Source organism: Antrostomus carolinensis, unplaced genomic scaffold (assembly GCF_000700745.2).
Source record: "Antrostomus carolinensis isolate BGI_N321 unplaced genomic scaffold, ASM70074v2 scaffold2308, whole genome shotgun sequence".
NCBI lineage: Eukaryota > Metazoa > Chordata > Aves > Caprimulgiformes > Caprimulgidae > Antrostomus > Antrostomus carolinensis.
In genome coordinates this window covers 125264-146908 of record NW_010332087.1, presented here as the reverse complement: position 1 = coordinate 146908, position 21645 = coordinate 125264, and the positions used below count along the sequence as shown (strand labels likewise).

At 43.1% G+C, this 21645-nt stretch overlaps 1 protein-coding gene across 3 annotated transcripts in view; it reads right to left on the bottom strand.

Annotated features, from left to right (window-relative positions):
• Positions 1–6903: 6903 nt before the first annotated feature.
• Positions 6904–21645, bottom strand: part of LOC104529146 (tyrosine-protein kinase Fyn) — a 79107-nt gene continuing 64365 nt past the window's right edge. For all 3 annotated transcript variants that reach the window (XM_010173358.2, XM_010173357.2, XM_010173359.2), the window contains 2 exons: positions 17630–17761; positions 6904–8363 (listed from right to left, as the gene is read on the bottom strand). In XM_010173358.2, the coding sequence (XP_010171660.1) occupies positions 8155–8363; positions 17630–17761 (341 nt within the window). In that variant the 3' untranslated portion in view covers positions 6904–8154. The remainder of the gene's footprint in view (positions 8364–17629; positions 17762–21645) is intronic.

The window sequence follows — 21645 nt, the reverse complement described above, 5'->3', positions numbered from 1 at the left end:
CCACACCAGCCTGTCTCAGCAGAGCTTGGTCAGGGTCCCTGTCTGGTGGGGTGCCTGGGGACTGGCATGTGTTTGAAGCATCTGGGATGCAGCTGGACAGAGAAGTCACAAAGCCTCAGGCTGGCCACTTTCACACAGGAACACACACACAACCAAAGAATGGTTGAGGCTGGAAAGGACCTCTGGAGGTCATCTGGCCCACCCTGCATGCTCAGGCAGAGAGATAGTTACCACCTAGAGATGTTTACCTAGGGCCATGACCACCTGGGTTTTGAATATCTCCAAGGATGGAGACTCCACAACCTCCCTGGGCAACCTGTGCCAGTGCTCTGTCACCCTCAAAGTAAAAAAAGTATTCCTGACGTTCAGAGAGAACCTTCTGTGTTTCTCCTTGTGCTCACTGTCTCTGGTCCTGTCACTGGACACCACTGAGAAGAATCTGGCTCCATCCTCCTCACACCCTCCCACCAGGTATTTATATATATTGATATGATCCCCCTGAGCCTTCTCTTCTCCAGGGTGAACAGTTGCAGCTGTCTCATTCTTTCCTTATACATCCAGCCCTTTCATCACCTCTGGGGCCCTTTGCTGGGCTCTCTCCAGTAGCTCCATATATATTTTACTTGGCCACCTAGAAATGCCCCTGGGAATTAATGCTAGCTCACTCAGCGTTCACTCTCCTGGGGTTATTTCCATCCTGACCACCACATGTATCTTCATTTGAAGTGGTATTTATGGCCCAAAGAAAGGAGCATCCTGGCTCCTAAAGACACGATGCCTGGGGAATATGCTGTGAAATCTGGTCCTCGTCACCACTTCCACATCCAGAAACCACACCTATGGACCTAACTGTGTCTGCAGCCGTGGCCAAAGGACCAGTCTCTGTTCACTCTAACTTGCCAGACCCTAGAAACCAGCAGGTTCTTGAAGCAATTCCTTTCGCTTGAGCTTTATGTGCTTTCTTAGCAGCCTGAGAAAGAGAGGGGGTGGGGGAAAAAAAGCTTGAAAGACACTCTCTGCTAACTGTGTTAACAGCTCTGTCTGCTGAGTGGGTTTCAAAGCAAAGATGAAGTCCAGCCCAGACCTAAGTACCCTGCCACAAAAACGTAGAAACTGCTATCAGTTAACTCAGTTTTGGATTAGGAAACTTATGAAATATTTCAAAAGCCTCCCCCATCCCCAGAACTGAGGCCATCCTAATTGCTTTCTAAAGGCCTATTTCATATTTCTGAAGTCTTCCTACTGACTTCACTGAAAGACACATCAGACTTTGAACTCTTTAAAGTTAGATTCTCATCTGGACATTATTTACAAACAGAATGTGATGCATCATATTGGGCCTGTCATAGGAAGCACAGATTAATATTCAAGTGCAGGATGAGTGTTTTCATTGGAAAGGCAACTAACATGGAACTTTTTAATAAAAAATGGTTCCTAGTCCTTCAGGAATTGTAATATTTCTTTTTTGATTAGGGAGAGAATGTCAATATCAAGTGCAGCTTCTTGTATTTCCTACCGCATCTATATATTCAGAGCACTAAATCATAAAAGTTTTTGCTTCCCAATGATTAACTGTTCAAATAAAGCACTGTCATGTTGCTCCACTTTTAACATCGGTGCTGTGAACTAACCTGGAGACGCTGCAACCAGCACTTAATCCCATCTGCCTCAGCGTAACACACATGACATGACACTCTCGCTCCGGTTCTCTGCATTTGGCTCGCCCCTCGCTGCTTTTGCACTGCAAGGGAAACTGGGGCTTTCTTCCATGTCTTGCTGTTTAGATTGTTAGGCACATGCCTACAAAAATAATTTCCACTTTTTTTTTTTTTAAAAAACTCTTGCTTTGCCATTTTTCAGTCACACCCTGGAGAGATATCTGAAAGGAAAGAAAACAGTACCTGGATGCTAGTTTGTGCAATGCTTCTAATTAAACCTTGCATAATGACAAAACCCCTCCTGCCATTTGTTAAGATTTTCCCCCCAGTATTATGCATCTTCTTAATTAAGAGCAGAAGCTAAGTAATACCTATTTTATTCCCCCTTGGTTCCAATTAGTCATCCACTGATCGTTACCCACTCAACATTTGACAATTAACAGAGCCTCGACTCTGCAGGACCAGGATGTGAAGTCCTTCAGAAATGACACGTCTAGTATAACGTGAGGGGAGCTGTGTGGGCGAGTAATGGGGTGAGAGGTAGGGGGAAGGGGAGGAGAAGGCCACCCAAGTGGAACAAAAGACATGTAACATATGCAAATGTTCAGTATGCGGTATGTGTTTTATATGCTGGATGTATATGAGGTCATACACAAAGCTCAGCTGGCGGCTGCGCTGCTTTTGGGAGGCATGGGAATTTGAGGGAACACTTGAGCTCTCGTATGATCAAACATACCTAGTCCTCTGTCTTTAAGATACAAAGCAGTTCCTGATTTGGCTGTTGGCCACTGCTTTTTTAGGAGAGCAGGAGTTAGCATCTGCTTCCTTGTCATCACCAGGGCTGGGGACTGTGGGCTGTGTCAACACAGTCCCCGCCAAGTCACCCGAAGACCCATTTGCAGCTACCCAGAGTCATGCCCAAGCTGCTGTCGATGGCCAGGAGCACAGTGGCTCCAGGAGCCAAAGGGGCCTCCAGGGAAGCTGCAGGCTCCTTCTGCATCGCTGCTTCCCTCCGGGAGCCTGGCCCAGCAGCAGAGACAGCCCTGGCTCCGTGCAGTGCCAGGAGAGGTGTGCTTGGGCCACACATACCTTTCCCAGCACCAGGGACCCTTCCTGTACAAGAAGGAATGGCTAACTGGGAAAATCCAGTAGCGTAGCAGGGTTGGAAGACATCCCAGAGCCTAAACTGTGCCGGTGAATAGAGTGTAGGGGATGCCAGGGCTTTTGGGCAGGCTGCTGGCACGAGCCCCAGGGTCAGCAAGTAAAACTACAACATGGTCAGAAAGCTTCCCTGCATCCTTTTTTCTTTTTCCAGATGTTTACAGGCCTCAGGGATTTCGTGTGAAGCTGTGACAATAAGTAGCTGAGTTAACTTCACAAAACTGTGGGTGTGGGGGCTTGGCAACAAATGCTGATGCACAAAAAAGCAAACCAGAGCCCTCTGCAAGCTGTAGCCCAGCCACAGAGGAAGAAGATGATCTCATTTCTTTGCTCTTTGCCCTTTTAGCTATCCACAGAGACTAATGATGAGTTATTCCCAACTAAGAGCCAAACAATCAAACTCCCATCTGGCCTGGTCAGGCAGATGCAACACTTGCCCTCCAGTCACAGGCAACACCAGTCCTGGGAATTTTTTTTTTGCCCGTCTTGAATACACACAATTTACCCCCACCCATAATAAGGAAAATTGTTACACTTGATAACGGAAACTGCAGTTTCAGGCACTGGCCTGCTCTAATCTGATCACCTAAATGGCTGGGCACAGAGAAACACACAGGCGCTGCAGGCACAGCTGGTGCTGCAACCTTTGGATCTCCCTCCACACGACGTGATGCACAGCCTATCAGCTAATGACCTCCTTTTCCTGGGAGGACACTCTTCTCCACTTTTGGCCAGCCTGCATAGTCACACCACAGGCCCCAAACTGCAGCCATGCCCTTGGGAGAAATGTTTTCTCTCCCTGACTTTGAAATCATAGCTGCAGGTTGCTCTTTGCAGTAGCCAGAGAGCCACAGCATTACTGGGCTGTGGCAGCAGCGCTTGCTGCTACCACCCCTCTCCTGGCCTGGGAATGGGGATTATAACTGATCACATAGTGGGAGCCAGGAAAAAAATTAAAAAGGAAAAGAGCAGCTTTTCTGTTGTTAACACCACTCTGTCCTCTAATCTACTCACCACCTGGGTCTTACATTTTGTTAAGCATCCAGATGCAGGGGAGGAATACAAGGAGATGGATTGACACTTCTGTATGTATAGATGTTTTTGTGTGTGAATTGCCTTTTGAGATCATATATATATACACACACATACACAAGAACACTGGCTGTATTAAAAGTCAACAGGAAATATCTCACAGACTTAAGTGAAGCTAGCATTTCCCCTCGAACATTCAAAATGAACCTCAGTAACCCGGTTTTAGCTGTCAGAAGCTCTCCTGACAAATTCAGAAGCACTGACAGGGAGAGACTAACACCCTGTGCCAGTGGCATCCTGGCAAGCGGCCTCTTTCCATTTTCTGCTGAAAGGATGCCGGTGTGGTTTGTTCAGGAAAATCTGAAATTGAAGTGCCCCCTTCTTCAGTTAAGATGGCAGGGAATGCTGGCCCAATTGACAGCAGCTCCTTCAGTGATAAAATTTCCCTGTGTATGAGTCACAGGAAATTATAATCACTGCTTACGGAGACTGCAGAACACAATGAGATTTCTGAGCTACAAACAGACTTCAATTATTCTTGAAAGACAGACAGACCCTCAAACTAACACGATTGGAGAAAATAAATATCCTTTTGTCTGCACTGCTGGTGGTAATTTCCCATTAGACAGGAAAAGACTTCTTTGATGAATGAATATTGTCCACACATTAGAAGAGGAGCTACTGTATATCTCCTAATAGCTCTTGCATGTTTCGCCTCAGCTTCATGTGAGGCCCTTAAACCCCTCGAGTACAATGTGGTAGCATTCATTAGTGTACTGCATTTTTTATTGCAGCATTTGAGAAAAGGATGGTGCATATTAAAATAAATTTGAGCAACTTCCCACTCACCTTGAAGTTATGTGGCAAGGTCAAATACATTTAGCAATCTGCCTTCTTGGTCTGCAGGTAGTCCTTTCCAGGCTAGAGGCTTCAGGACAAACACTCACACTGCAAACAGATTTTCCATTTATTATTATTGTTGTAATTTCAGCAGTTAATCGCTTTTCTATTTTGTATTTACTTTGCTTTTCTACAGTGGTAATTATATCAAAACCAGAACGTGAGATAGAACTAAGTTGAATACTGTTTGCAGAAGCCAAAGAATATCATGTTAGTGCCTTTGACAAACTCTGGGTGATTTTGAAGACCCACCAAGCCTCATGTCATTTCCTTTTCACAGATATATGTTAACAGGCATTAATCATACTAACCATCCATTCCTCGGCAGCATTGTGTTTCTGCCTGTCATCTTGCCTGGGATTGGTACTGGATTCAGCTTGGCCTGCAGATGCCTGGGTCACCCCATGGGGTCCTTTCAGTTGCTCGTAGGTTGCCTTTTCTGGAACTTTGCTGCCACACCAGGGGTCGGTTTGGAGTCAGGTGTGCTGGTGGGGGGGAGCGTTTGGCCAATTGTTTGTATCTGGATGGGATTTATTTAGCCTTACATTAAAAAAAAAAAAAAAAGGAAATATTAAAGAGAACAGGAGATTTTTAATCTGATAATTCAGCTTTTACAGTCACCACACAGCTATCTGTGGTGTATACACAGTGCTTAAGAAAAGATTTTTATTAATTTATAGCAAAAATGCTAACAACCTTGTTTAACTTTTTGCTAATCATTTTATTTGAGAGATTAAAAAACCCAAACAACAAAACTCCCAACATTAAGAAAAAGAAGCAGAAGAGCTACCAAGGAGAGATGGTCTGGATTTGCCACTCAGCAGTGGCACCAGTCTGCACACAAGCCAGCTGCAGGCAGAGACGCGGCAGAGACCAACGTGGTACTCATAGACTGAATGCGATACAACAATAACCCCAAGAATCAGAAGTAAAGGCCATAAAACCCCAACAACGCCCCACCTGAGTCTTACTTCCAATGAGAAACATAGAGAAGACTAATGTTTTAGGCTCATTCTGCATTACAGATGGAAACTGAACTTAAGTTTGTGGCATAGCAAAGGCTGCTGAGGAACTTGTCAGAATGACCATGCTTTGCTGGGCTGAGTACGTGACATTTTGGCTTCGGCAGCCCGCTGAGTTACTACGGAGTCCTCAGTTCAGTGGATGACGTTTTAAGGCAGGGGGGTAGCTGTGGGAAAAAGAGGACCATGACTTGCTTTGTAAGTACTAAGAGGCAGCTAAAAGTCCAACAAGAATTATGGCCTCTTCAGTACTCCACAGCTACAGGTACAGCAACATTGAATCTATCAGGTACATAACATTACTTATAGACTCTACATGTAAAACGTCAACCAATTTATCATGGAAATCTGGTAACAAGCAACACTGCCATATAAATTCACACTTCAAAAAAGGCTAAGTGTGGAACCTTCCTTTGCAAGAGGATTTTCAGTCAATGTTTTGTATAGAAAATATTAAAATAATGATGATAATTTGTTCTCTGAATCTCAATTCATTACTGGGTTAGTTTTCAGGAAGGGAAAAAGGTTCTCTTTAGAAAATGTGTGAATATTCAGAATATTAATTCACAATCTAGAGCATTATATAATTAAAAAAAAAGTTTCAACTGTCAGGAAGTCTTATTCAGCTGCGATACTTTAAAGCAATAACAGCAATACAAGACATAGAAAATATTTTCCTGCAACACTTGTAGAAGTATTCACGTTAAATGCAACAGAACTATTAAAGAATAGGCTGCTTGTAGGACAGAGAAATGAGACACTAGCTACGCATTCAACCTTCAATCCTTACAGTTCAATTCAATCCTTACAGTTGAACTCCAGCTGTTTAAAAACATATTGACTTCATAATTTGGGAAATGATGTCCTGTAGGTAAGTGGTCTGCATACTTCTATGAAATATGATGCCCCAAATGGCATGACACCCCTTCTTGAAAAGTTTTTATTTCAACTCCACAGTTTAAACAAAAGAACAACTATCCAAATGTAAAATGCTCTTTTTTTTTTAATTACTAAATTCAGAAAGTTAAACAGTTTTAAAATGTAAACTTGCAAATAAACCATAACAAAATGTAATTAAGACTTTAAAATTTGCAACTCAGTATTAAAAACTCAATAGAAATAGAAAGGAATCGTTTCTTTTTGGTTAAACGTAAGTAATTCAAGGCTGGTACAGACAACTGAAAAGGTAATACTTTGTTCTGTGCATCCTCCATGAAATGTAAAGAAGTGCATAGTAATTCCACTGGAGAACTTGCAGACACAGAGAAAGTAATTTCATTAGCAGTACAGGACATTTAACACACTTATTTTACAATGGAAAAATGTTACACATAAAACAGAAAAATCCTAGTTGCATGACCAACGGTTTAGCAGGTGGACATGGCTAAAATCGTATGATTTTAAGACCATCTGAATGTGGTTACACTGTTTAATAGATCTTTTAGAAACATACATGTTTTGATACAAGAAGTCCTTGCAGTTTCAATTTTCCAGTTCAAACGGTGATGGTGTAGTTTTCTTGCTTTAAATATGTTTGCTTTAATTTCAAGAACAAATCATCACACACTTGTCAAACATTGGAAACATTACTGTAAATACAGCACATGATTCCTGAAAGAGCAAAGTTACAACCATCTACAGGTACATAATCATAAACAAAAAGTGCAATCCAATTTAAAAAAATCATGCTTGGCAAAAGCCAAAAATTAGATCACTGGCTTTCAGAATCCCACCAGTGTTTTTATGTCTGCAGTAAAATTATCGCTTTCTGGGTACTGCTGCAGCAGGATCCATTCAATTCCAAATGAGTTTCCTCTGCAATAGCACCCATATACTGTATGTACAGGTATGTATATATATTATATATATTTTATATATAAAAAAGCAAAAAACCAAACACCTGTCCTGATTTTTTTTTTTTTTTTAATTTGTTAAAACATGAAAAAAAATGTTTTAGACAAAGAGGCCACTTCTGGAAAATAATACTTTTAGTTGGATCAGGAGAAGACTAGTTAAAATCACATAGGTTTCGCGTTTTAAAAAAAGGAAAGCACTAGGATCAGTTATTGGCACTGAGTTACTATTTACAATGAACAGAGGTTTTGCAGTTTACATAACATCAATACAATGCAGTTTTGGAGTCTTTGATTAAGAAAAAAACAAGTGTTTTTCTCCTTTTAATCCAGGACATTCAGATTATTAGGACAAGTGGTCGTAGGCAAGAGCTGAGGAAGTTCCCAGCTTCAGCCCCTCCTGTGCACAGCGGTGCTGGAAGATGCTGCACTCCGGAGAAGCCGATCACGGAGTTGGAAGCTGAAGGACAGGTGGGGCAGGGCTGAGAAAGACCTGGTAATTCACGACAGTGTCTGGAGACCAGGGATTTAGAGGTTGTCGCCGGGCTGGTACTGGGGTTCTGTTGCAGTGAAGTAGTCTTCAAGGAAACCCTGCAAATATTCGAAAGTTGGACGTTCCTCTGGGTCCTTTTTCCAGCAGTGGATCATAAGCTCGTGCAAGGAGATGGGACAGTCCTGAGGACATGGCATTCGATAACCACGTTCTACTTGCTCCAAGACTTCACGGTTATTCATGCCTGTAAAAGGGCAGACAAACCCACATGGTTAAGTTACAGGAAAATTAACCTGAGTATATATCTACCATACGTAAGGTTTTCTCAATCATACTGATTTATTTTGGTTCAGACAAGTGAAACAAAACCACCCCAACGTCCTGTTTCAGCTCTTCATCTACTGCAAGGTAACCTGGATTACTTTCCTTCTCAGTGGAGGGTTTTAGGATCCAGTTATGAGTAAAATGCTGCTCCCATGATTACCCTCTTGGCCTACTCACAACGGGCAGGATTTGGCATGTTCCTGCCCCAACAACAGTACCCATGAAATATGTGAAGTTGTTAAAGAAAAAAAACCAACTATTCAAAATTCTAGAAATTAAGATGAATTTTTGAAACCCTCACACTGAACATGGGCCTTTCTTGATGTGCTCTGTGAGGAGGTTGCGCTGCAGGAACTTCAAGACAAACTGCTGCTTTGGGCTACCAGGGATGTCCAGCGGCATTACCTTCAACACTTCAGTTCAGACTACCGCTGGCAATCTGCACTCCCTCCATCTGTGCTAGTTAGCATTGTTTCTACCATATTTCACTGTTCCACTCCAACCCAACAGTTAACAAAGTTGCTGAGAAGACAAGTCAACCACCAAGCAAAACAGCTCTACTCCAGAACCACAGCTCTCTCTCGCAAAAGATAAAAAGTTATATTGCCATCATGCTTGTGTCTAAGAGGCAAGCCAGGCCCTTTGCTACCTTGACTTTTCTATGCAACCCCTTCAACCCTTGATTCCTCTGCTGAAGTGTTTTTCACTGTATATTAATTGCAGTCAACCTGAACTTTAGTTTAAATAGCTCTTCCAGTAATTCTTTCAGTTTTTTAACAGTACCAAGAGTAAGACTAGCACCGCCCGCATGCAGAAGTATTTCAGAGAAAGCATGCACATTGACCGCAAGCTTTGTGGCTTCCCCTGCCCCTGTCCTCTGCTGAAAAAGATCTGCGGGTTTCACTCCCCTGACTTAGTGGGACCTGCCAAGCAGCTCTGCAGGAGAACTCAGAGGGACACTTAAGTCCCTCCACAACTGAATCTAGAAACCAGCACCTTGATGGTGCTCTTTCTGTTAGCTTATCCTCCCCCTGGCTTCCATAACACCATCCTTCCCTGGGTCTCCTCCACTCTGTTCTTTCAGGGTGTCCTTTTGAAGAACTTTCTTTTCCCACCTTCAGGACCTAGGGAATCATCATCTCTTTTCCCTCTACCCCGTATTTTTGGTAAACTTATTTGTGAGAAATAATTCAACCACCTTCTTCAATAAAGATTTATTTGTCTCCTCTACCCCTTGACTAGTGGGAATATTAACCTTACACTGCAAGGCATTTAGGCTGGTAACTTAGCTGTATGCTTGGATTTGGTTTTTAGTCTGTGTTCTCAAATCCTGGCTTTGTTTAATTCTTAAAGATGTTCTGAAGGAAGCGTCTGCAAAATACAGCCTTTCCTGACCATCCACATCTAGATTCTCATCTCATGTTAGGATTACAAAACAGCTTTTCGTCTTATCTTGACAGGGTAATTTTCTCCTGCTGGTATCCATTTGCAATGCCTCTGCAAAGATAATTTTCCTAGCCTGTTGTTGTAACCACCCCTTGTATGGTCTTGCCACTTGCTCCTCTCTGGCTACAACGTGAAATACAAGCTGCTTGTCTTCAAAGTCTCTCACAGAGTGCCCCACTAGCTGCCCACTGTCTGTCATTTGGCCGTGTCCTGGTCGATTCACAGTTCTGGTCAGCCTGCTGCAGCACTTTTGATTTTCAAAAAAGCACTGATGTGCTGTTACTTATGCTGCCTGCTGCTCATAGAGGAACCTCCTCAGAAACTGCCTCATCCTCCTACAAACCCCTCCTTACTGTTCCCTTTAATAGTGATAATCGCAAAAAGAAAGGTTAGATTACTGATTTACAGTGTTCCCTATCCTGCAGACCAACACTTTAGCACTGGTTTCTTGTGTTTGATTTATCACCTGCAGCCACCCACTGTATTTTTGGTGTTAAATATTTATAAGTAGGAACAAACACTTTGTATGGCACCTAAAGTAGTCCATGGTTAGGACTCTACAGAATGATGAAACTAAGAGTAATAATGGTCCTCTGCAGACAAACAGATTTGCACAGAGTTAAGGTTCTCCCGTATTATCGACTGCAAACTGATGTTGTTAGGTCACACAGGCTCACAAACAACCAGAAAAGCTTGCCACACACTGAACAAACTTTTGGGCGTTCCTCATTATCCAACAGGAACATTTTCAAACATATTCTATTTTTTTTACTAAATTACAAAACAATGCTAGTGGTCTGTTAGTCATCACTAACCCAAAGGCAGCACCAACCCAAACCTTCTGGCCTTGTTGTTGTCAAGATGCTACAAAAAAAAAAAACGGGCATTTTGCTCACCTTGTTCTTGATATTATTTTTTAAAAAAATGTTAGTCATCACTAACCCAAAGGCAGCACCAGCCCAAACCTTCTGGCCTTGTTGTTGTCTAGATGCTACAAAAAAAACCCAGGCATTTTGCTCACCTTGTGTTCTTGATACTATTTTTTAAAAAATTTATGTTTGAACAAAAAACTGCACCTTTTTTCATACTCTTGTCTTTGAATTGGCTGAATTACCTCATGGTTTGGATAAGAACTTACTCTGTCCTTTGCTTCCTTTACATATTAAAAGCTGAAAAAATAAATGTTAGCAGTAACTCATCTATTGTATATACCTAAACCACAAACAAACTGCATTCTTTGTTTTTATTTGAGCAGTACCCCTTTAAGTACAACATGGGTGGAAGCAACAGCAGCAGAAAATCTCCTTCCCAACTGATTTGTTATTCTAAGATATCAAATGTTTGGTATTTTTATTCAGTGCATTACTCAGTGCTGCAAAGCACACTCTGAAACTTGATAACGAACTGTATGCTGGAAGAAAAACCCTGAGGAGAGAGAGGGGGGAGGAAAAACATAAACAGCGCTTCACTTCCTTTTTTTTTTTAAAAAAAAAAAGATAGAAAAAAGAACACAAAAGAGACATTGCTGCCTGAAATCATAGTCATTTTTTTGTCCCTGGAAAGTAAATGAAGCCAGCTTTTTCTTGTCACAGTATAATCCAGGAAAATGCCCTTCTTTTCCTTCCTCCTTTCCCCTCCCTCCCAGTAAAACTCAGATATGAAACTAAATCAAGTAATCCTTATGTTTCTTACTGGAATTCATACGTCCAGCGAGGGCTGCAGCACCTAGGACTTGCCAAAGAAATTCTGTTGGTTTTGACATGTGCAAGTAATTTGAAAAGGGAGTTTCAAATACTTTTTTCTTCCAAATTGATTTGATTATTAGTCAGACTTATAAAAATAGGAGTGTTTCAGGTATACTTTTTACCTCTTAAAAGACCTATTTATGTTTACAAACATTAGCTACATTTGCTTATCTTATCCTACAAGTTTTAGCATTTCTCTTTTGATGACAGGAGCCTGTTGTATCTGCACTACTAACACCACAGAGAGAATATTTGAACAGTCTGTACAACTCCTCTCTCCTAATGAATACCCGAGAGTTTAAACTCTCTTGGTAAATAATAAATGAAATTCTGCTTGCAGTATGCTTCTAGACCCCTTAAAAGCTTATCATAAAATCCTTAAATCTGTGGAATAAACTACTCAGCAATATTCTTCTGTAGACTACAGCCATTTCACCTGCTTGAAAATCAGTTTGTGCTCACGATGTTTCTAGAACTAAAATTTGGACCAAGAAAGAAGCATTCAGTTTCCAAAAGATGGTCTTTCCATTAGCTTTTTATTCTCTGAAAAGAGCAAAAATGAAATAACCTCCTACCATCCAGCTTTATTAGTGACTAAGGTTATTGGAATCAATTTATTATTGAAATAACCTCCTACCATCCAGCTTTATTAGTGAAACTTCCAAAAACCTTAGGACGCCACAGTATATGGCTACTTTAGTGCTCAATACAATAAAAATCTAGTGCCCATATGGGCCAGGGACAGAAGTGCAATGCTGCTTGACTTTTCCTAGAAAAGCTGCAGTAGTAAGAGTTACTGTGACATAAAAGAGGATGTGAAGTTTCTAATTGTGGTTAAAGAAAACACTGGAAAGTGCTTTGGAGTGATCTGAGGAGCATGATCAGATGGAGGACAGCAGATGTGCAAATAGCACAGATCTGGGCAATGCTGTTCTTCCAGAAGACAGGAAATATTAAACTGTAACTAGGCAGCATCCCCACATCCAAAGCTAATAAGCTGTATAGATTACTTTGGGCAATGTGAAGTCCAGTGAGAACCGTGATGGTTTTAAGCCACTTTATTCTTGCTTTCTTCTGCTGGACTGAGAGTTATGCTCCTTCAAGACCCACTGCATACTTTCAGACCAATGATCAAACTAATACAGACACAAATGCTTGAAGTAGGACTCTTAAAACAACAGATCAGCTGCTGTCCATCCTCAGAAATGCTGCATTTCAGATTCTCCAAGAACACAGAGTTCTGTCTCTGGTCATCTTCAAAGGTTCCTCAGACATGGACATGTTGGCCCTGATCTAGTACAGTTGAGGTAAAACTGTGTTGTCCTCCAGAGGGGCTGGATCACGTTGGCACTCAGGGCATGCTCTCAAAGGAGGGAGTACAATGAAGACAGGTTGATTTTTGAGTTTTGTTCAGCTTGATCTAGAAATAGAATTCTTAAATTAAGAATTCTTAACTTCCATGGCCAGTCTCAAAGAAAAGACACAGGTGAGGGCACAGGGATGGGATGTGGGGCTTAGGCAGGGAGATTATTCCATATGCAGGCACAATAGTGCACTGAAGGGAACAGGCAAGCTTCCTAAAAGAAGACAACCTTTGAAGCATAATGCTGTTCTTACTGAGTACAATATGAACCTAGTTATTTCTGTGCAAAAGTAGTAACAACTTCTAAAAATCTGGAAGTCATGCCACTTCATTTAGAAATAAAGGCCTGAAAACCCCCAACAACTCCTCATCCTCGAAACACCCACAAAGCTGGGCTATCAATATCTGTTGGGGTGTTTTGGCGTTTTTTTTTAAAGAAATTATTTGCTTGGTATAAAAGATACCACTTTGAGCTACAGCATTTGTGAGAGGAACTTTTCTGCTTACAAAGAAACCCATCTAAGCTTATCTGTGCTATGTGCTGAGTATGCATCTCTCTCAACACCTTATCTACCATCCATGAACACGGTACACACACACATATGCTAGCTCACTGATGTGTACTCAGCTCCAGCCTTGGGCAGTGTGCCATGCACTCCCTGGCACTTGTGGCCCACCTTCCTTCAGGGATGAGGAGGCAGAACACAGGTCCCCAGGGACTGCAGAGCTCCTGGGAGTCCAAACTCAAAGACCTGCCTGGCTGGAGGCAGAAATGTGGATCGCATCATGGTGGCTGTCACACTAGACATAAACTGTAAATTCTCTTGATGTGACAAGCACAGCAGAAAGCAGAAGGGGCAAGTTCAGAAGTGCGTGTTTAGTGCAGCTGAAATTTTTGCCTATCCAAAAGGCAAAAAAACCCTCCAAATTCTCTGACTACTGCTAAAGAAATTCAGCCTCCTACTCTTAAACTCCATTAAAAAAACCCCAAAACTAAGATCCAAGGGGAATTTGTGAAAGGGGAAAGAAACAGACACTGAAAAAGGTCGGCTAAGCATACTGTTTTTTAAACTTGCTCCTCTTCTGCCCATATCTAGTTTTTATTTCCCAACTGTAATAGTGGAAATAGAACTTCAATGCCCAGAAAGACTGTGAAAGCTGCTTATTTCAATCTGTTGCTTTGTGAAAAGAATGGGGAAGCATTAGGGCAGGCTAGGAAAAGCACTAATAAATTAATTATCACAGTGGTCCATTACATCCATTGACAGAGAAACAGGCTTGGTTTAAGGATGAAGATGAGGACACCTGTCAAAAAGTCAGTCTTGCTTGTGAGAGCTGCAGGGTCTGGGGCAAGGCTTGATTATGAACTCCAGCCAGATCTTCATCTCTGCCAGCAAAATCTTTACTGCTCACATGTCCCACCACTGCTCCAGCCTGTCTTCCAAAATCGGGCATCAGGACAGGCACTGGTTGAAATCTGGGGGACAATGAATGCCAAGTCCTTTTCCACACAGTCTGTTCCCCTCCAATATACTGCCTGCCTTCTCCTTCTGTCCTCCGTGTGCTTCTCCCTCCTTCTGCACAAGCCTAAAACAATGCCTGGTTCTCCAAGGCATCAGCTACAGTACCCTGTGGGCATGGTTACCACCACAGGACTGGGGAGTGTGCTATAAATAACCTTTCCAGGCACTAAGATCTCATCAAGCAAGAGAGCAATCCCTTTGTCTGAGGGCCTCTCCCTGCTCTCCCCGGCCTGCTACAAGCTGTAAGCAGGAACATCAAGACAACATGCCCATAACTATTTCAGAAACGGTATTACAGCAGAGTGACAGCTCCATGACCCTCTTTGTTTCAACTATGACCCTTCCAGAGCTTGCAAATCCACATGCCTTGGGTGCCAAAGTGGTTGGCAGTGCCTACAAACTTCATTCTCTCACCTATAGGTTGTCTGCTTGGTTGAAGAAGGCTGAGTCTTGCCTTTCAGAGTGGTTGAATTCCCATTTTCCTGCTCGTGCAAGCCATGCTGCAATAGCAGGAAAAGACCCGTGGGTGCCTCTGACCCACACTCCCTGCCCCAGACAGGGATCTGAGTTAACGAAGCTTTATCCTTCCAGAAGGCCTTTCCTCTCCCGAGCATGAAGCGAGAGATGGATGATCCTTTATATGTCAAGGGAAAATAAAGTCTTTTCTGAGGAGCTCAGAAGGTCTTTTTCACCTTGGGAAGTCTGAGACCTCTTTTCAACCCACATGGAACGGCAAACCCTTCTGAGAAGGCCCCGGTTCCACTTCACCGTTGCCTCAGCCTATAAAAGCTTTCCCAGTTAGGGTCTGGGGAGTGAAACCAAATGGAAATCTCTAAAGGTTTTGGAAATGCAAATTTTAAATAGAGGCTGCCTTAGGTAAAACTGAGAGAGGGGAGTGATGGTGACCATAAGAATGGTTAAGGCCTCCTGGCTGAGCAGAGTGGGAGTCCTGGTGGCGGGGAAGGGCTCTGGCGTAGAGCTCGGGCAGTGCGTAACCAAGGCAGAAAATTGCTGACTTTGTGATATGTAACATGCAACAAGTTGCTTCCAGCTACTCAATGTCTTCCTAGCGTGGGTGGGGGAGAGCGAGCTGGAAGGACTTTCAGTGTGTGAGGGCTTTATGTAGTGAAGGATGAAGGAGGAGGACAGCGCTGAAAGAGCAGAGACACTGCTAGTTGTCTTTGATGTGCTCAAACTGCCACATAATAAAACTGTCCATATTTTCAGGACACAGACCATGCCTGAGATTTCTGTCACAGGTCCTACAAGAAGTTATATATTGCAAGCACTTAATCACACACCCAGTGGCCTCTTTCTTTTTCCAGGAGGGAAAAGAACACGTGGGAAGCGCAGACATCCTCTGCTGCCATGGCCAACACTGTGTTCAGTTACAAACTTGTGAGTTGACAGGGGGCTTAGATGGTCACTTTTGCCCAGCATAGTGCTTTTCCTGTGTGTGTGTCTGTGCTCATGCACGGGATAAAAGAGAAGGCAAGTCACTAGGCATCTCTGCCCCACCAGTGTGGAGCTCAGGGAAAAAAAAAAACAACAAAAACCTTAATTCTGTCCTGGCTGGCGAGAGCCCCTGTGCACCCACTCTGCTGGTAGGGATCAGGAATTTCCTCTTCCTGCAGCCCAGTGAGGAGCATTGCCCACCCTCTGGGAGCAACATCTTTATCAGCTAAGTCTTACACATCTTCTTTAGGTCTGTGATCTTTGCACGCTGTGCCATGTCAGCATTTAACCCTCAATAAGCCCATGAAAATCACGGCTCTCCCACGTCACTGTCAGTAATCCTCATGGCAAGCAGACCTTTGTGCCAGTGACTGATACAGCATGTGGTGGCAACACCCACTGTTCTTTAACTGCATGGGGAAGTGCTGGGCAGAGGGACTCATCCATCCCACAGAAACACGTCATCTTGCTTTCTGCTACCTCATTCTGTTGTCACAGTCACAGTGCTCTCTGTTAATCATGCCAAAATCCACTGCTGATCACGAGAACCCTTCCAGTCCCCATATTCTCTTCCCAAATATCAGCTACTGGCTGTTAGGCACTAGCAAAACTGAAAATCCTGGTAAAACTCTGGGAGTTCAGTTTTGCTGAGTTCAGCCTTCTGAAGCAGTGTGAGATACCACAGGGTAAACTGAACTCCACCTTGATGCTTCTCCTGTGTAATTTGATGTATGGCTCTGACTGCTTGATCATGGCACAGATTGGAAAATTGAAACTACTTATTCCATTAAATCAGCTGCAGCGCACACAGCCATACTGGTGAGTATTTAGATTTATTTTTTTTAATAAAAAGAATAAAGATGCAGCTAGATGCCCTGTTGTTAGTATCTGTACTGATAAGAAAATGAAAGGATGAAATTCTTTTCTGTGTAATGCACTGCTTTCACCTCAGGCCTTTCCTCTTCACCTGAATGCCTACAGTCTTCAGGGGGGCAACAGGATGAAAAGCTCTTTCTGCATAGGCAGATCCAATCACCCCTCCTACAAATCTTAATCCATCGGATACTTGGCGGGGTTTCAACAAAGAGCCATGGGGCCTCCAGTTCCCCCACACAGAGAATCTGGCCCCACTGTGACCCTGCCGTGAGCTCCGGCCTGCACATTAGAGAATTATTTTATTTCCTTTCCAACCATCTTGGAAGCAAGGACTGAAATTTAAGGGTTTATAAAAAAGAGGTTTGGTAATACCAGACATTCAGGCAGTCATCAAACGTTACAGAGAAGCAGACTGACAGAATACATGGAGTAATGCCACTCTGGGAGTTTAACTGTTGGTAATTTAAAGTGAATGCAATACTATGTAGAGCTATTTGTTCCACAGTGCAGTCATTTTACATTGCTTTCATTTTTTGTCTAGAAAGCATATTAATTGAATTGAGAACAATTAAAAACATTAGAAATTAATATGTTGGATTTTCTGTCATCTAGTCATTTTTATCATGACTATCACACAGCAGCTTTCAGAGTCATGACCATTTCCAAGCATACACAGAACTTATGCATGATAACCAGCCTCCTTCGAGCCCAGTGAAAATAAATAAACATTCCAATTTAAGCATATGGCTCGTTCCCCCTCCTTTCCCAGTTTTATTACCTGGGTATGGCACTCTCCCTTTTGTTACCAGCTCTGTCAGTAGGATCCCAAAAGACCACACATCCGACTTTATTGTGAATCTTCCATACAATGCTGCTTCTGGCGCAGTCCATTTAATGGGAAACTTTGCACCTAATGAAAGAATAAATGAGTCTTAATCAGAATAGAGACAGAGTCAAACTACCAGTTTGCAGGTGACTGTTGTGTTCTGCAACACGTGCAGGTGGACAGAGTTGCTGGCAAGTGTTAACAAACAGCTCCATGGAGTATGGTCAGAGAAGACAGGCGGGTGGAACATGTAGGGCAGAAGGAAAGACTTAGCAAGGAAGGGCGGGGTTTGTCCCACATCCCAAGAGAAGGCTAAGACATTTTAATTCAGGTTTGAAGTTATAAAAGAAAAAAAAAGTTTTAAAATGCAATAAGCCCCATATAATAGACATTCTTTCTCCCAAACTGTTTTAAATTAACATTTCTCTGTGATATTTGCAAGTCAAACACAGTTAGCACATATGAATAGAAGTGAGATTTATTGGAAATGTACCTCCCAGTTTCCCTGCTCAAGCTGAGCAAAATGCAAAACAAGCAAACATGGTAAAAACGTAAATTAAAAACAAACCTAATATTTCATTAGAGACATGCAAGGACTTAAAAATAATACTGCCATTCGAGTTGCTTGGAGTGCAGTGATGTCAAGGCACAACTTTGGCCTGTGATTTATAACTTGACAGTGTACTTTAAGCTCCTGGCACTGAAAAGCCTGTAGTGCCTTAAATACGTGCAGTTCTAACGTGCTCATCCATCATCAGAGCTTGCAGGAGCCAGTTGTGGTAAGGATGGTAAGATAACAAGCCTTTAAACACTGATTTATTTGCCTTTCCAATAATTTACTGTTTTCTTAAGGAAAATATTTTCAGTATGACTTTAAAGAAAAGTCTTGTGGTAATAATTAACTCGTAGCATGTACGAAAAAATGTGCAGACATTTCCCTGGTGCCTTGCATTAACATACAGGCAAAAGAGTTGCATTGTTTATTGCTGATCCCTAGTGACAAACACTCTTGAATTTGGAAACAGACTGACTTTGACTTCTCACCACCCTCTCATAAAAGTTCCCTTTAGCTTTCAGAAGGAGTGTGGAAAGTGTAACAACGTGGACAAATCACTCTCAGGGAGTGAAGTTATGGCACACGTTACTGCTGATGCTGTTCTGCCATCACGTCCAGTGCTCAATACCCTGTATCTTCTGCCATATGCCACCACCTGACTTGACTCAGAGTACAAAGTAAGCATGGCAATTCTCATCTCCTTACTTAAGTAAAACATAAGGTGTGCTAATTTTTTTCCTGCTCTACCTGTAAGTGATCCTAAGTGAGAATATTACTCAGAAACAAATATGTTTTTCTAGGGAAAACTGAAGTTGCTCAGACAAAGTTTCAAATCCCTAATGCTTGAAGTCAGGAACTTAAAGCCTAGTTAAGCATCAACACATCAGTGGTTAGATTTGCAAAGGTGCTGGAGGATTTCTGGATGTCTATTAACTTTCAAAAAAGTCTGCCTCTTCTGTATTTTCATTAGTTAATATGCAGGTGGGAGCTAAAATTTAGGTGCTCGGCTTTGGTCTCAGTCTGCCTAACTTACACTTCATGGGACCAATCTTATACAAGACTCGAAATTTACAGAACTTCATCCTGTCTTAAAAACTGCCTTGACTGTGACATCCAAGATCTCTGCAGCAGCAGCCTGACATCACTTGAGCCTCTGTCCTGGAAGCTAGTCCTGCTTCAGCAGCACCAGCAGCCACGTGGGGTTGGCACCAGCAGATCCTGGGGCTATATGCACCTTGTTGATCCCCAGAAAAACTCCAAGCTGCATATATCTGGTGGTCAGGTTCCCTAGGCCTACAGGGCATGGTTTGAGATGGGCTTATGCAGGCATGTCATGAATATGAGGGCTAATGTCTCTCTGCTCTCTCATATGTGCAGCTGAGATAGTGCACACACACCATGCCAGCTGAATGAATAGCTGCAGGCTGGCCAGCAGCGTGAAGGCTTGGATGTTGGCTGGTGGTGCATGAGGCAGCCAAGCATGAGGGTTTGCTCGTTCACGTGTTGCACACATTTTACTCAATCTTTTTTTTTTTTCTTTAATCAGCTGTGTTTTTCTGAGAAGCTGAGCCAAACTTGCTCCAATTCCCTGGTGCTTCATACTCAGATCCAGAGGTAGCAACCACCTACAGCTCATCTTTGGAGGAAAGGAATCTCTTCAAACTCCTTTGTGGCCACCTCCTTTGTGGCCAATTCCCCTGGAATTTTTGCCTTCCTCATCTACTGCCAGTGTGGCACTGGGAGGTGAGTATGTGATGTGTCAAGGGGCCATGGGAAGATGAGAAGCAAGGTGAGTAGGTGAGAAGGAAGGACAATTCCAGTACATCCCTTTTCTTCAGAGTGAGAGGTACAAAACCCGTTGGACTGTGATGAACACTGCTAGAGAAGACACATGATCTGTGGGTGATTCTCTGCCTAGAACAACTAATACAAAAATCACATGTTCTGCATTTTGTGCAGTATTTCCTGAACTTTGGTTTGAAGTGACAGATGGGGAGGAGGGGAAGACAAGGTTGGCAGAGAGGGGGCTAGCAGAGCCCTGCCCATGGTTTTCTGTCCCTGAAACACATGCTGGAGGCGAGATGGTCCAGGACAGCCTGCAACCCAGTATGGCAAAGCCATCAGTGAGGAGAGAGCAGAGACCAGTGAGGACATACCAGGCTGGCCAGCTGCAGGTACAATGCATGCACTGCTGTAACACAGAGAGATCTGACACTGGAGACACAGGCAGTGCACTTTGGTGAAAACACAAAAATCCCCACACGTGTTGAGTGCCGCTCTGAAGGCTCCTGATTGCTGCTGCTACACGAAGCGTTCGCCCAGGTCAGACGCTGTGCATGGCTCCTCACCGACATGCAGTCTCTGCACTTACTCTCTTCCCAACACACCAATTAAAAACCCACCTCCTCCCTCTGCCCAGGCCCCAGCAGCTTATTAAACAAGCTGTTTGTGCTGCAAACAAATTACAGCATCAGAACATCAGATAAAATGTGTATTACTGACAAGCATGTTAATAAATCTGATAAGCCAAATTACCCCAGCTGACGAGGCAGCCTATCTCCTACTTTGAAGGCAGATTTTACATTGGGGGGATTTATCTTTTTTTGCTGGGACCTGTTTTATTACAAACTAGCAGGTCAGTAACTCCATGTGTACAAACCAACTGTGCACACATTCAGGTCAGGATAGCCTGTCTTTTCTCCCAAACGAGGTACTAATCTGCAGCTTTTATCTCTGACCCTTTTTTTGAAACGTTTCAGCCTGGGGAAAGCCTTTTTTGGGTTTCTGCGCTGCTCGAAGCCACATCAAGCCAAAGCTGCTTGTACAATTTAGTGTTAGGGCAGCCGGCCCTGCCTCCGACCTCTGAGGATTTTTGTGAGGTTCAGCCCTGTTCTTGGCACTCTGCCTGGCTCTGCCCAGACATTCACACAGGTTATCTCCCAGGAGGATTTCCTTGGGGAAAATCAATCTGTGGCCCTACTTTATTTCTTTGTTGGCTATAAGGAGGTCGCGTGATGAGAAGGAGCGGAGGGGGCTGGGATAATTGAGTGACCTTGGCGTACAACTCTCAGCATGATTTCTTCTGAGGCAAGCGAAAATCCCTCAGAGCTTTGTTTTTTTAGATCTAAATCTTGACAATGCAGAAACCTCTGAAATTCATGCCCCAGAGCCACTGCCACCTTGATAATGATCCTGTTTCCAGAAGTGCTACAAAGCTGCTACCTCTCCTACTTTAAAACCAAACCCAATGCAGCACCCCAAGCTCTAAGACCCAAAAACCAGGGGAACTCTTGTGTTAGTGGCCAGAGAATGTAGTGTAGCACCGAATTGCTCCTGGGGCTGGAAAGGGAAAGCCGCAAAAGGTAGAAAACGAAGTGCTGAAGCAAGCATGTAACAGGAAACGAGTCAGCCC